The 13516-nt window shown below is 38.6% G+C and overlaps 1 protein-coding gene across 2 annotated transcripts in view; it reads left to right on the top strand.

Annotated features, from left to right (window-relative positions):
- The first annotated feature begins 34 nt into the window (after nucleotides 1–34).
- Nucleotides 35–13516, top strand: part of LGR5 (leucine rich repeat containing G protein-coupled receptor 5) — a 78300-nt gene continuing 64818 nt past the window's right edge. The window contains exon 1 of one of the 2 annotated variants that reach the window (XM_034403560.3): nucleotides 35–676. In XM_034403560.3, coding sequence (XP_034259451.2) covers nucleotides 471–676 — 206 coding nt within the window. In that variant the 5' untranslated portion in view covers nucleotides 35–470. The remainder of the gene's footprint in view (nucleotides 677–13516) is intronic. The other variant, XM_034403561.3, reaches the window with a different exon arrangement.

Here is a 13516-nt window from a genome sequence, read left to right as displayed (position 1 = left end):
CCTCCCCCGTCCCCTCCCGGCTCCAGCCCTGCTCGCGAGTTTTCGCTGGCTGAAGCAAACACAACCTCCAGCGTCGGCGGGAGCTGCGAGCGAGCAACAGGCAGCGCTGGGGCTACGTCAGTAGGGGCGCGCGGTTTAGACTCCAGCTCTTTAAAAACGGCGTGTAAACCGAGATGTTCCCATAGAGAGCCGCGTGCGCCAGCAGTCGTTTGGGCTACGGTAGCGGGCGGCCTTCCAGCGCCCTCACCCACAGCTGTGCTGGCACGCGAGCGCTCCGCCACCCTTCTCCCTCAAGTTAGGCTTGTCCCGGAAAGCTTCAGACCGACCGCTTTCGCCCCCACCCTCCCCTTCCCGCGCCGGCAAGCGCTCCGGCTGGTTAGATAGTTAAGGGGGGATGTCAGAAGTTCCTTCCATTTCTGGAAAAGCAACTCTGCAGCCGTCGCCGTTTGCCTCCGCGCTGCTTTGGCACCATGGACACCGCCGCGGTTGCCGCAGTCCCTGTCCGTATGTTGCTTCTCCTCAGCTTGCTCGGGTTGCCGTCCGGACTGGGGACGCGCCAAAGAAGCTGCCCGGGCTTCTGTCACTGTGAGCCAGACGGGATGCTCCTGCGGGTGGACTGCGCCGACCTGGGCCTCACAGATATGCCCGCCAACCTCAGCGTCTTCACCTCTTACCTGTAAGTACAGAATAACAGAATAGAGTTGGAAGGTCTTCTAGTCTAACCCCCTGCTCAGACAGGAAACCCTATACCATTCCAGATAAATGAGCCTTGATAGTACAGTGGTTTAGTGCACCCTGTTATTAACACAGCTGCCTGCAATTTCTGCTGGTTCGAATCTCTCCAAGGCTCAAGGTTGACTCAGCCTTCCATCCTTTCTAAGGTAGGTGAAATGAGGACCCAGTTTGTGGGGGCAATAAGCTGACTTTGTATAAAATATACAAAAGAATGAAGGCTATTGCTTAACGCATTGTAAGCCGCCCTGAGTCTCCGGAGAAGGGCGGCATATAAATCAAATTTTTTTAAAAAAATGGCTGTCCAGTCTCTTCTTAAAAGCCTCCAGTGATGGAGCGCCTACAACTTCTGAACATAAACTGTTCCACTGTTATTTGTTCTCACTGTTAGGAAGTTTCTCCTTAATTCCAGGTTGCTTCTCTCCTTGATTAGTTTCCATCCATTGTTGCCTTTTGGTGCTTTGGAAAATAGGTTAACCTCCTCTTTTTTGTGACAGCCCCTCAAATATTGGAACACTGCTATCATGTCACCTTTAGTCCTTCTTTTCACTAGATTAGACAAACATAATCCCTGCAACCCTTCTTCATATGTTTTAGCCTCCAGCTCCCTAATCATCTTTGTTGTCCTTTTCTGCAATCTTTCCAGAGTCTCTATGACTTTTTAAATAATATGGTAACCATATTATAAAATATGGTGCGATTGACTCAGAAGGGACCAAAGAGGGGGAAATTATTTTTTGAAGCCAAGAAAACATAGTGCCTTCAAATGTCCTGGATTACTTATATCCCTCCATCATCCTGTTAAAGTGGAATGGATATGCTGTTTGTAAAGGATGGAGAAGCAACAGGTTGGTGGAATTTGGAATAGAAACTTCATAGTCAACTAAATTCATCACCCAGCAAAACTAATCAGCACAGCATAAATTATAGCTAGTTCATCATCCCTCCACTGTCTCATCTGGTACTTTTTGATCATATCATCCATGAGTTGTTGCACTGAGTGTTAGCAAAAGCGAACAAGGAGGGAGGGGAGTGGGCATAAAATATATTTATTTCTTTGCATCTGGTATAAACTGACCCTAGTTGGTAGATTGTTTCTCACAGACTTGCTTCCTTGAGAATATTACAGAAATGTGGAATTTGGGGCCATTTTATAAAAGCAAAGACATTCCAGATGAATTATACATCTTGTGAGAAGAGTTCGAATGAGAAAGCAGTTCTATGGTATCTTATTTTGTATGCCCATTCTGCAGATACAAAGATAAGATATACTGTCAGAAAGTGGAACATTAAGGAGCTGTGGATATGTAATCAGTTTCACAAATAGTTAAAACACTGCAGCAAAACCATGTATGGAAGCGCCAGATATGATCCAGGGTATTTTCTGCTGCAACTATGTAGTAACGATGTATGGAAAGTATTAAGAATCTGGATATCCATGATTCCATCAAATCCCTGAACTCTGTTCTGTAACGCTCAGTGGGATAATGTCAGGCTAAATAATTTGAGAAGAAATTTATTTAATTTGAGTTACAATTTTTTTTAATATTCATAACTGATATTGTTGAAGGATCATGGAGAGAATGCTATTCTGAGGTCTGGTTAAAATATATATTCCAAATCTGTATTAAAATTTCTCTAATTTGCTTGGCAGTGCCAAAGTCCATGTCAGTAGAAAGAAAGATCAGAAACAACTGGTTAAATGAGGGGTTATTATAGATCACTAATGTCTTTTTAGTTTGTGTTTTTCCTCTATTTCATTGTTTTATACAGCAACTGTAATTGAACCTATAAAACTTTAATTTTGGGCTGTTGACACTAATATTAAACTGGTCATATGATAAGGTTGCTATTTTGTCAAAGTTTGTTTCTTATGTTTTCAAATGCATTGAAATGCAAATGTTAAAAATGTCTACACTGAAAGCATTTATATGCATAAATTAACTTGCAATTTATAATTACTGGTATGTTATATGATTTAATTGATTTTGTACTTTTAGTGAGAAACTGCTATCAGAAGTACTATCTTAATATGTGTAACTAGACAATACTTCAATATGCAAGGATTAAAACTGTATTGTGCAAACAAATTTGAGAGCTTGATGCCTGGACATTTAGGTGGTAGCAGATAATACTTTTTTAAAAAAGAAGAATTGAAACAGCTTAATTGTAACCAAATTAATTTCTTACTTCAGGTCTGTGTAACATAGACCTGAAACATCTGATTATCTGTTTATCAAAAATGGGATAAAAGCCATTTACAGACTTTACTGGGATATTAAATTACATATGAAGTATTTTTTATAAATAATATATTTTATTTATAGCAATTTCCCCCAGTTTGGTGTCCTCAGTTTGGTATGAAGTTACTTCCAACTTTTATGGAGGGTGCCACTTTGAGAAAGTATGTAAAAAATAACTACTTTTATAAACATGATTACACATGCTGTATATTATCTTTACTAGGGCTTCGAAGTTAAGTCTTTGAATGACATTATTTAATCTTTAACTAATCCTGAAAGATAGAACAGGTGTCTATAAAACAGAGCTCCTGAAGTATGAATAGGTGAGAAAAAAAATATGGGACAAAGCCTTTTTGGATCTACTATATAGAATCTATTAAGGGTACTATGAATAAGCTCATGATCAATTTTTTAAAAAAATAAGGTTGAAGTAACAAGATACAAATTTTATCTATTTGTGAACTACATAGCATTGTTCTGATTAAGTGGGTTTCACATTTTTGCATCAGTTTTTAATTTGCATCTTTTTTTAATTTGCTTCGCAACTGTACTGAAGTATTTTGTTATGGCCTTTCAGGATGCTTTTCAACTTTTCAGCCTACACATAACCCTGGTATTCCTTGGTCCAAGTACTAAAGAGGTTTAATCAGTTTAGCTCCTAAGGTTAGCTACCTGCTATTTGTTTATCATTGGCTTTTCCTGTTTTTTTCCCCCCCTTTTACTTCCTAGCTTTATATGGGGGTAAAATTAATAATAAGGAACATTGAGTGGATTGTATTTGCTAATACTTTGAAATTGAGCAGGGTAGTTCATCTCTAAGAACAATGGCCTCAAGATTAACTTTATCTAACTCTGAATAATGAACTCCAATATTCCCAGGTAGAGTTGTGGGGTATATTCTGTTAGAAAGTTCTGTCAGAAAGACCTAAGAGAGTACTACCTTTTATGACCATTATATAACTTCCTGATTCTTGAGACTCCTTTAAGTGCATGCAGATACATGAAAACTGATCTTCCAACCAGAAGGGGATGCTGCAACTCTACCTTGATAATTTTAAGCCATTGACTTTTAAGCTAGTCAATGTGATTGTATTACAAAAATATAACTCATAATTAAAATCTGTTGACATATTTTAAAATCATATGAGTAATTAAGAAATTTGCCTTTTCTTTCAATTAAATTTATAAGACATTTTATTCCCATCAGAGTAGGACTATTATTAAAAGAGAGCCAGTTTGGTTTATTGATTAAGGCCCCAGGCTAGAAACCAGACAACTATGAGTTCCAGTCCTGCTGTACCCATAAAATCCAATTGAGTGACTTTGGGTCAGTCACTCTCAGTCCACAATGTCAGACTTGGGTGAAAAGCTGGTTGGTCAATTTCTGTCACAAGTAAATGGATCAACGGTCAGTTGATCTGGAAAAAAAGTTGACCCTTCACTTGAGGGAAAACACTAGGAAAAAGAAGCAGTAAGAATGTTACAATGCTATAGTGTTGTACATTATGCATACTACTATATTTTCATGCATCGTTGCTCCGACATTCTTTACTTATGGGTCATCTTCACTTCGATTGGATTTTACTGAGTGCTCATCAAACTTTTTCTCCCTCTGCAGCCTGGTTCCGCCTCCTCCCTCTGCGCATGCTCAGTTCTTTTCACTCAGTCGATGTGGTAGGACTGGAGTGCTAATTAGTCAGGAAGATTAACATTATTTAATTCATTTAATTGGAATTATATATATGTGTGTGTGTGTGTGTGTGTGTGTGTGTTTTCTCAGGTTTTCGCGGGTGTTTGTATGTAGGTCTTTGGTTATTCGGGTCTTCTCCCACGTAAAATTGGAAGTGTCTTGGCGACGTTTCGACGAAGTCTCATTCGTCATCAGCACTGCTCCTGGAAGCACGAAGCCGAGAACACCAGCCTGAAGATGACGAATGAGACTTCGTCGAAACGTCGCCAAGACAATTCCGGGAGAAGACCCGAATAACCAAAGACCCATATATATATATATATATAATTTCACTTTAATTTGAGGGGCTGCTGGAGGCGATTTTTATAATATCGGCAGTTTTTTCTATCGATACTGAGTCTGCCGCCGCTTCTAAATAGGAAACCGTTTGCCTCACTAATTGCTCAGCAGCAATCCGCTTTGAAGTGGACGCTGTTCTTTCAAAAGCAAATTGCCGCGGTGTGAGAGCTGGTTAACTGGCATGCTGGGATAACCACCTACACCATAGCAGCCTCTGTTTGCGGCATCGGAGTTCCTGCAATCGAAAGTCAGGCTCCAGGAAAGAAAATAACTAAAATTGGCGAGAAAACAAACTGCCGCTTGTGATATTATTTATAACGAATAAATATTGCAGTCTTTGTCTGTCAGGCAAAGCTATTAAATTAAAGGCAAGATCGCAATACAAAATTAATTACATGAGAAAAAAATAAGACGCTTGTAAGCGCTATTTTCTTTATATCTGCATGAGAAAAATCAGTGAGCTCGAGCGCTCAGCAGTTTAACGGAAGGTTGCTGAATAGAAATTTGAAAGCGCTGCCATTTTAAAGTACAAGAAATTCCGTTGGCCTTTTATCTCTATATACTGCGCCATTATCAACTGCAGACTGAAGAAGAAGTTCACCTCAGGGAAGTGTTTTTTTACAATTCATTATAATTTTAAAAAAAATTAAATTAAATTGATTGTTATATATATACATATATAATTTTATAAAATAATAATAATAATAATTAATTAATTAATTAATTAATTGCTTATCTATTTACATTAATTCTCCTGATTAATAAATATGGCAGAGGATGAATTATCTTCTGAATTAGAACAAGTCACTACTCCTCCTAGAGTACCTTTGCCCCAACCTTTAAGAAAAAAACGAGGCAAAATCAAACATGTGTCTATATCTTGTCAGGACAATAATGACACACAAACTAATAGTCTTAAAAGGTCTAATATGATGGAAAAATATAATCAATTAGAACGCTAATTTGAAAGGCCCAGCGCGCAGCGCAATTGGTGCCTATTACATCTCAGTCTGAAGCAGTTGATCTTCAGCAATCTGAAAATGCAATGCCTCAATTAAATGAGGAAGATTCAAATGTGTGGGGTCAAGATAATATATCTATAGAACCACAAAGTCATTGTTTAATTGATGAGTCAAGGAGGCTCGCACCTCAAGGGCCTATGTGCCCAGGTCATTTACATATAGCTGACCATATGATTCATGGTCCACCTGAGGCCACTTTCACGCCAACAGCTGCTGGCCTGAGGGGAGAAGAAGGCCCAAATGGTAGTAATGCACTGGATTTTCAAACATTAGTCTCGCAGACAATTTCTCGCATATTTCAAGCTGGTCTGCAACAAACCGGCTATCATTGTCAGTCTGGTGCATCCACCAGCACTAACTGTCAACATCAGGTATATCCCCAACAATCTGTAAATTATTTTAATCAAGGAGATGAACTTGATTGTTTAGAAGAATTTGATATGTCAGATGACGAAGGAGAAATGGTTTCAGAAAAGCCAGCATTCCAAGGTCTCTTTAAACCAGCCTTATTTAAATCATTATTGCATAAGGCAAAATTAGCTACCAATTTGGGTATCAACATGGAAAAAACATCTGATTCAGATAGTCAACTTGACCATAATAATACTTTATTTAAGTTACCAAAATCGGATTTAGATTTTGTACCATGTCCAGATCTTTTCTCATTGGGACCGAACAGTTTTGATAAAAAATTATATTGTGTTGTTCCTGAATTGGATGAATTGCTACAATTACCGTTGATAGATGAACCTGTAGCAACATTAACTTCATCTTCGATCTTAGTTAGTGAGATTGGGGAAGGCCTTAAAGTAGAAGATAAAAGAGCTGACATGACATGTCATAAGACTCATCAAGCTGCTGCATGGGCAATTAGAGCAGCAATTTCTTCTTCATTCTTTAACCGTGCCTCTCTTATATGGCTTCGTCAACTGAGGGAAAGATTACCACCAGGGGAAGCTAGAATTCAACAAGACATATCAAAATTTATAGCAGCAGCAGAATATTCTGCTGATGCATCATTAGATGCAGCAAAATTCGCATCTAGAGCTCTTACATCATCAATTTCATCACGCCGACTCCTTTGGCTGAGACATTGGAGGGTAGATTCAAAGTCTAAGTGGAGGCTTACGTCAGCACCTTATAAAGGTCGTTCTTTATTCGGAACTTCACTAGATCCAATTCTCGTAGAAGGAAGAGATAAGAAGAGGGTATTGCCTTCTTTGTATAGAAGACTGGACCGCAGATTTTCGCCTTATCAGCGTCAATCCTTTCATTATGATCAAGGATTTGCAAATGCCTTTACACAGCGTGGTAACCTACAACTCTATTCATATGGATATTCAAATGATAGGAACTCCTTTCGTGGTAGAGTAGGACGTCAAAATTCTTTCAAGAGATCTTTTAAAGGTACTATGTCATGACAATCATATAGAGGCAAGTGACTTGAAAGATGCCCTTCCCATTGGGGGCAAACTTCAATATTTCTTTCACCAATGGGAACTATCTACGACAGATGTATGGATATTACGTACAGTGACAAGCGGTCTCATTTTGGAATTTACCTCCCCCCCACCACAAAGGTTCCTACAATGTACATGGCACAGCCATCCATCTCAAAGAGAGCTGTTGAATACAGAAATTCAACATCTAATCCAAATCAATGCAATCGAACCGGTACCAAAACATCAAATTCGAACAAGGTTTTTATTCCAGTTTCTTTCTGGTACCAAAAAACTCAGGGGGATGGAGGGGAATTCTGAATCTGAGACAATTGAACAAGAAAATATTATACAGAAGATTCAAAATGCATTCACTAAAGTCATTACTGGGATGCATCAGATAAGGTGACATAATGCAATCAATAGATCTCAAAGAAGCATACCTACATATACCAATTCACCCAATGTACAGACAATATCTCAGAATCGAATATGGGGGCAGGCATTTTCAATACAAGGCAATGCCATTTGGCCTTTCCTCCGCACCGAGAACATTTACAAAACTTCTGACAGCGGTAGCGGCTTCTCTCAGATCAATTCCAATTCGTATAGTATGTTACCTAGACGATATTTTAATACTGTCAACATCAGAGATCCAGGCATGTCGAGACAGACAGTTAGTAATACAATCGTTTAAAGCTCATGGGTTCACAATCAATGTAAAAAAAAAAAAAGTCACTTAATCCCAACAACAAGGATACAGCACTTGGGAGCTATAATAGATTCTGCAAAGGGTATGGTATACCTATCTCAAGACAGGCAGAACAGTATCAAAGAACTGATTACTCAAATACTATCGCAAAAGAAAACTACATTACTAGCACTGTCTCAACTTCTAGGCAAGCTAATATCAGCAATTGCAATAGTACCCTGGGCTCAATACCATTCTCGCAATCTGCAGTGGTTTCTACTGCCATTTTAAAAAAAAAAAGGCAAACAGTGCACTCTCTATTCAAAGTGTTAGTACCAAAAAAAGTCAAGATGTCTCTTCGATGGTGGTTAACTTCTGCAATTAAGCAGGGATAATTTTTTCTTCAATCAGAACCAGTAATATTGACAACAGATGCCAGCCTGTACGGATGGGGGGGCCCATCTGAAGGGTATACTAGCACAGGGAATTTGGTCTCCCTTAGAGAAGAAGCAACCAATCAATTGGTTGGAATTAAGAGCAGTAAGAATGGCATTAATCCATTTTCATCATCTTCTAGTAAACAAGCATGTATTAATTCTAACCGACAACATGGCCACGAAGGCACATGTGAACCGTCAAGAAGGAACAAAATCAAAAGATCTCATGGAAGAGATGGCACGACTGATGTCTTGGGTAGAGACACATTTAATGTCAATACAAGCAGAACATATATCAGGAGAAAAAAACCAACAGGCAGACTGGCTCAGTCGAGGGAAAATAGATCAGTCAGAGTGGATGCTTCACCCCAATGTATTCAGGGAGATAGCTCAGAGGTTTGGAAAACCAGTAGTAGATCTGTTTGCGACACCACAGAATGCACAGCTCCCAAGATTCTTTGCGCGGTTTCCAGTGGCAGGAGCAGAAGGCCACGATGCTCTAAGATCTCATTGCCCAGCAGGACTTATGTATGCATTTCCTCCAATTCCAATTATTCAAAAAGTACTTCGAAAACTTCTGGAGGAAAGGGCAGAGATGATATTGGTAGCGCCATACTGGCCACGCAGGCCATGGTTTGCAGAAATTCTGCAACTATCAATACAAAATCCGTGGAGAATACCACCAGCAAAGATGATTCTCATTCAAGGAAAGGTTCAACATCCAAAGCCAAATTGGTTAAAATTGACCGTTTGGCGATTGAAAGGAGCAAATTAGCAAAAGATAATCTTCCTAAGGAAGTAATTTCTACCATTCAAGCAGCCAGGAGACCATCAACAACACGTATTTATAATGCTACTTGGAACAGGTTTGTAAAGTGGTGTATAGAACATCATGTTGATCCTACATCGGCTAATGAAATTGAAGTATTATTGTTTCTTCATGCTGGTTTAGAGAGAAGTATTGCACCTTCTACGTTGAGAAGACAAGTAGCAGCACTAGCTACAGTTTTAGAAGGATGCAATAAAAAAAAAATCTCTTAGTCAAGACAAGAGAATTAAATCATTACTAAGGGGTGCAATGAACTTAAGACCACCTAAGATTCACAGATATCCTTCATGGGATATCAATTTAGTATTACAGGCTCTTACAAAGTCTCCATTTGATCCAGTAGCTTCAATAAGTATAAGATGGCTAACAATAAAATTAGCATTCTTAATAGCAATAACATCGGCACGTAGAGTATCAGAAATTGCAGCTTTATCTATTAGGAATGATTTGTGCACTTTTTACTCAGATAGGGTAGTACTAACACTAGATACAACATTCATACCGAAGATAAATTCTTATTTTCATAGAGCTCAAGAAATAGTTCTACCAAATTTCTGCCCAGATACAAAACATACATTGGAAAAAATGTGGCATACTCTAGACGTACGTAGGTCTTTAATAAGATATATAAAAAGAACTGCAACATTCTGTCAAACGGAAACATTATTTGTATCTTTTTTACCATCCTCGATGGGAAAAAAAGTATCTTCTAATACAGTAGGAAGATGGATTAAGGCCTGTATATCAGCAGCATATGCTTCACAAGGGGTCAAGGTACCTAGTAGAGTGTTACCACATTCAACACGTAGTGTAGCGACATCAGCTGCATGGACCACCCATGCATCAATAGAAGAAATATGTAAGGCAGCTACATGGTCCTCTATTTCATCATTTGTAAAACAGTATAAAATAAATTCCTTTGCATCAGCTGAGGCAGCATTTGGGAGAAATCAATAATTTACCCACGACAACAGGAAAAAGACTTAGAAACCCACCCTAATTGACAAAGCTTGGGTATATCCCATAAGTAAAGAATGTCGGAGCAACGATGCATGAAAATGGAACATTGTCTCACCTGAATGTTCATTTTATGATCGTTGCAACGACATTCTGGCCCACCCTTAGAGTATTGGTATGGTGGTCGTGGGAGGTGTTTTTTCATTACTCCTTCTGCAGTTGATGTTCCGCAAAAAGCATGTAAAGGAGTCAAGAAGTGACATTGTGAAAAGAACTGAGCATGCGCAGAGGGAGGAGGCGGAACCAGGCTGCAGAGGGAGAAAAAGTTTGATGAGCGCTCAGTAAAATCCAATCGAAGTGAAGATGACCCATAAGTAAAGAATGTCGTCGCAACGATCATAAAATGAACATTCAGGTGAGACAATGTTCCATTACTATAGTATATTGGACACTATATTATATATTTTGAATTCTATCCATTTTCTATCCCCAGTTTTGACATTCATTTGAAACATTGTTAGGCATATTAATGTTTTGCATAGCCTTCATTCAAAATTGATTTTTTTTGTTTAAAATGTTTTTTGTTTTGTTTGTTATCTTTTAGGAGACATTTATACTCTCTGGAATTAATCGTGATAATAAATGATTATAAATGAGCTAAGAGCCATGGTGGCACAGTGGTTAGAATGCAGTACTGCAGGCTACTTCTGCTGACTGCTGATTGCCAGCAGTTTGGCAGTTCGAATCTCACCAGCCTCAAGGTTGACTCAACCTTCCATCCTTCCGATGTCGGTAAAATGAGGACCCAGATTGTTGGGGGCAACCAGGCTGACTCTGTAAACCACTTAGAGAGGGCTGTAAAGCGATATATGTCTAAGTGCTATTACTAAATGTACTGATCTGTCCCCGTACCCACACACACACAAACACAGCCAGTCAAGGGTTAAGGAAACACTTTGGAACGCACCCAGGTCTTATCTCCCACTTGGCAGCGATAGACACACCGTCTGCCAAGTGACTTTATTTTCAAAGTAAAACAGAAAGACAAATACTCAAGAGTCCAAATGTCCGACACTTTAAATCTTTCTCTCAGCAGTTCCGGACGAGGCTTTAGTGTCTATCTAAGGTTTGCTTTGTTCGTCACAAGGATTCTTGACCACCACCCTCTATTATATAGTCTCTGGGGTGTGGTCCAGTGACTCAGTTCTAATCCCTAGCACGCCTCCTAAACTGCTGCAAACGTTTATCACGCCTTCGGAGGCGTGCGTCCAGGAATGATGTTTCTTCATCACTCTGATCTGAACCAGCTGTCTCCTCTCCCTCGGCCAGCACTTGAGACAATGCCAGAGGGGAGGGGCCTGGAGAGGGAGGCCTGGCTGACTCCTCTTCCTCATGCTCGGAGCTTTCTTCCTCCGATGGGACAGGCTCAGAGGGCGGGGCCACAACATGTACTATAAACAAAATGTAAAATGCTAGAAATAGGTGAGGCTATGCCACTTTAGTTATTAATCTACTGATGCCTTATATGCACGTATGTTTAAGAACTTTTCATTTGCTGAGAAGAGTATTCTTCAATTGTACCAATATTCTGTATTTGAGACCACTCACTTATTAATGTACATCTTGATTTGTCCTAACTACAGACATTTCCAAATGTTAATTAACATATCTACATAGTCCTTCAGATCATATTTGGAGCTGCTGAATTATTCTGTTTATAAAGGTTTATGCAATAGGAAAATGAATATATTTATGCAATTGTTGAGACAATAGAAAATAAAATCAACTCTAAATGATACTTCAGCATTTAATATGTCTGAAACCATAAAAAATAATGTTGGTTCTAAATTGCAACTAGCACATGTAATAATTTCCCATGATGTCTAAAATAAGTCACAGTATCATCTATGGTCAAGTGCTATGTTTCTGTGTTATGAATACAAGATCACTAATAAGGATTGTTTAATTATCCGCCTTTTTTGTCACCATTCCTAGCATGGCATATGTGAACATTTGTGGCTGTCTCATTTATAGTACTAAACTGGGATGTGTGTTAGGAATATATCCAGCATTTAAATTAATAGTGAGAGTTTGTAGGCTACAATCATAGCACACTGACTTCTGATTTATATTAATAGGACACACAGTTTCTGAAGGTTTGTGAGATTTTATATAGCATGTAAAATGCTACCCCAGTTTAAGCAGTTTTATATGTTCTTGGGTTTGTTTTGTTAGTTATTATGAGATATCTGTTTATCAACAGGAAGTAAAAAGTTCATAGACATTAGCTAGAAGGTTTGTTTCTGTTATATTTGGGGATACCAGGTAATATAAAAACCATTTTTCTCTTTACAGATAAATGTTAAGAAATATGATGGTTTCCCATTCACTTTACACTTAAGAGCACATGTGGGATATTCACCCATGTTTATACAATGGGATTCAACATGATGTGATTAAACTGGTCACCTTTGTTTATAGTTAACTGATATTACTTCCCTTGTTTATATATAACGCTAAGCCATATTTTATTTGTTTTTGACTTAGTAATAGTTCATACCTAGAGGGGAAAAGGGTGTTGTTGTTTTACAACAAATGAGAATTTGAAACCAATTAGGAAATAGCCAGAAAAATCAAGACTATCTCTAAGATTCACCCTGTTTGTTTTTTATTTATTCAGCAACTTTGAAGAAAAAAACAATCCTGACTTAGCATTATGAATGAGCCCAGCAATTATTTTGTCAGCCTGATCTAGTTTCATTGCATATAACACACATAGATCCTTACCCACATATTCTTCATTATATCTTGGAACAATGCACTGCCATAGCCTAATCTGTGATCCAGTTTAAAAGAAGAACAAAACAGATGTGGAGAGGGCATTCTTCATTTTAGAACTAATTGTGCAGCCAAAATCAAACTGAAGTTTCCATCATCGTTTATGGGTCCATTCTTGTATTTAATAATGGGTGATCAAAAAACAGTTAGGTTCAAATAAAGAATCTCTTTTCTACACAGGTTCTTCTTCTCCCACAAATCTATAGCTCTCTCTTCTCTAACCATTTGCAAGACTAAATTTCTTCTTTTTACCTCTACCAATCCTGCATGCTTTCAGAACCCTCACAAACTTAGCAAAG

This window comes from Pantherophis guttatus, chromosome 7, assembly GCF_059756535.1.
Source record: "Pantherophis guttatus breed Tessera chromosome 7, ASM5975653v1, whole genome shotgun sequence".
Classification (NCBI taxonomy): domain Eukaryota; kingdom Metazoa; phylum Chordata; class Lepidosauria; order Squamata; family Colubridae; genus Pantherophis; species Pantherophis guttatus.
The sequence above is the reverse complement of the archived record's forward strand: the minus strand, read 5'-3'. Positions and strand labels throughout refer to the sequence as shown.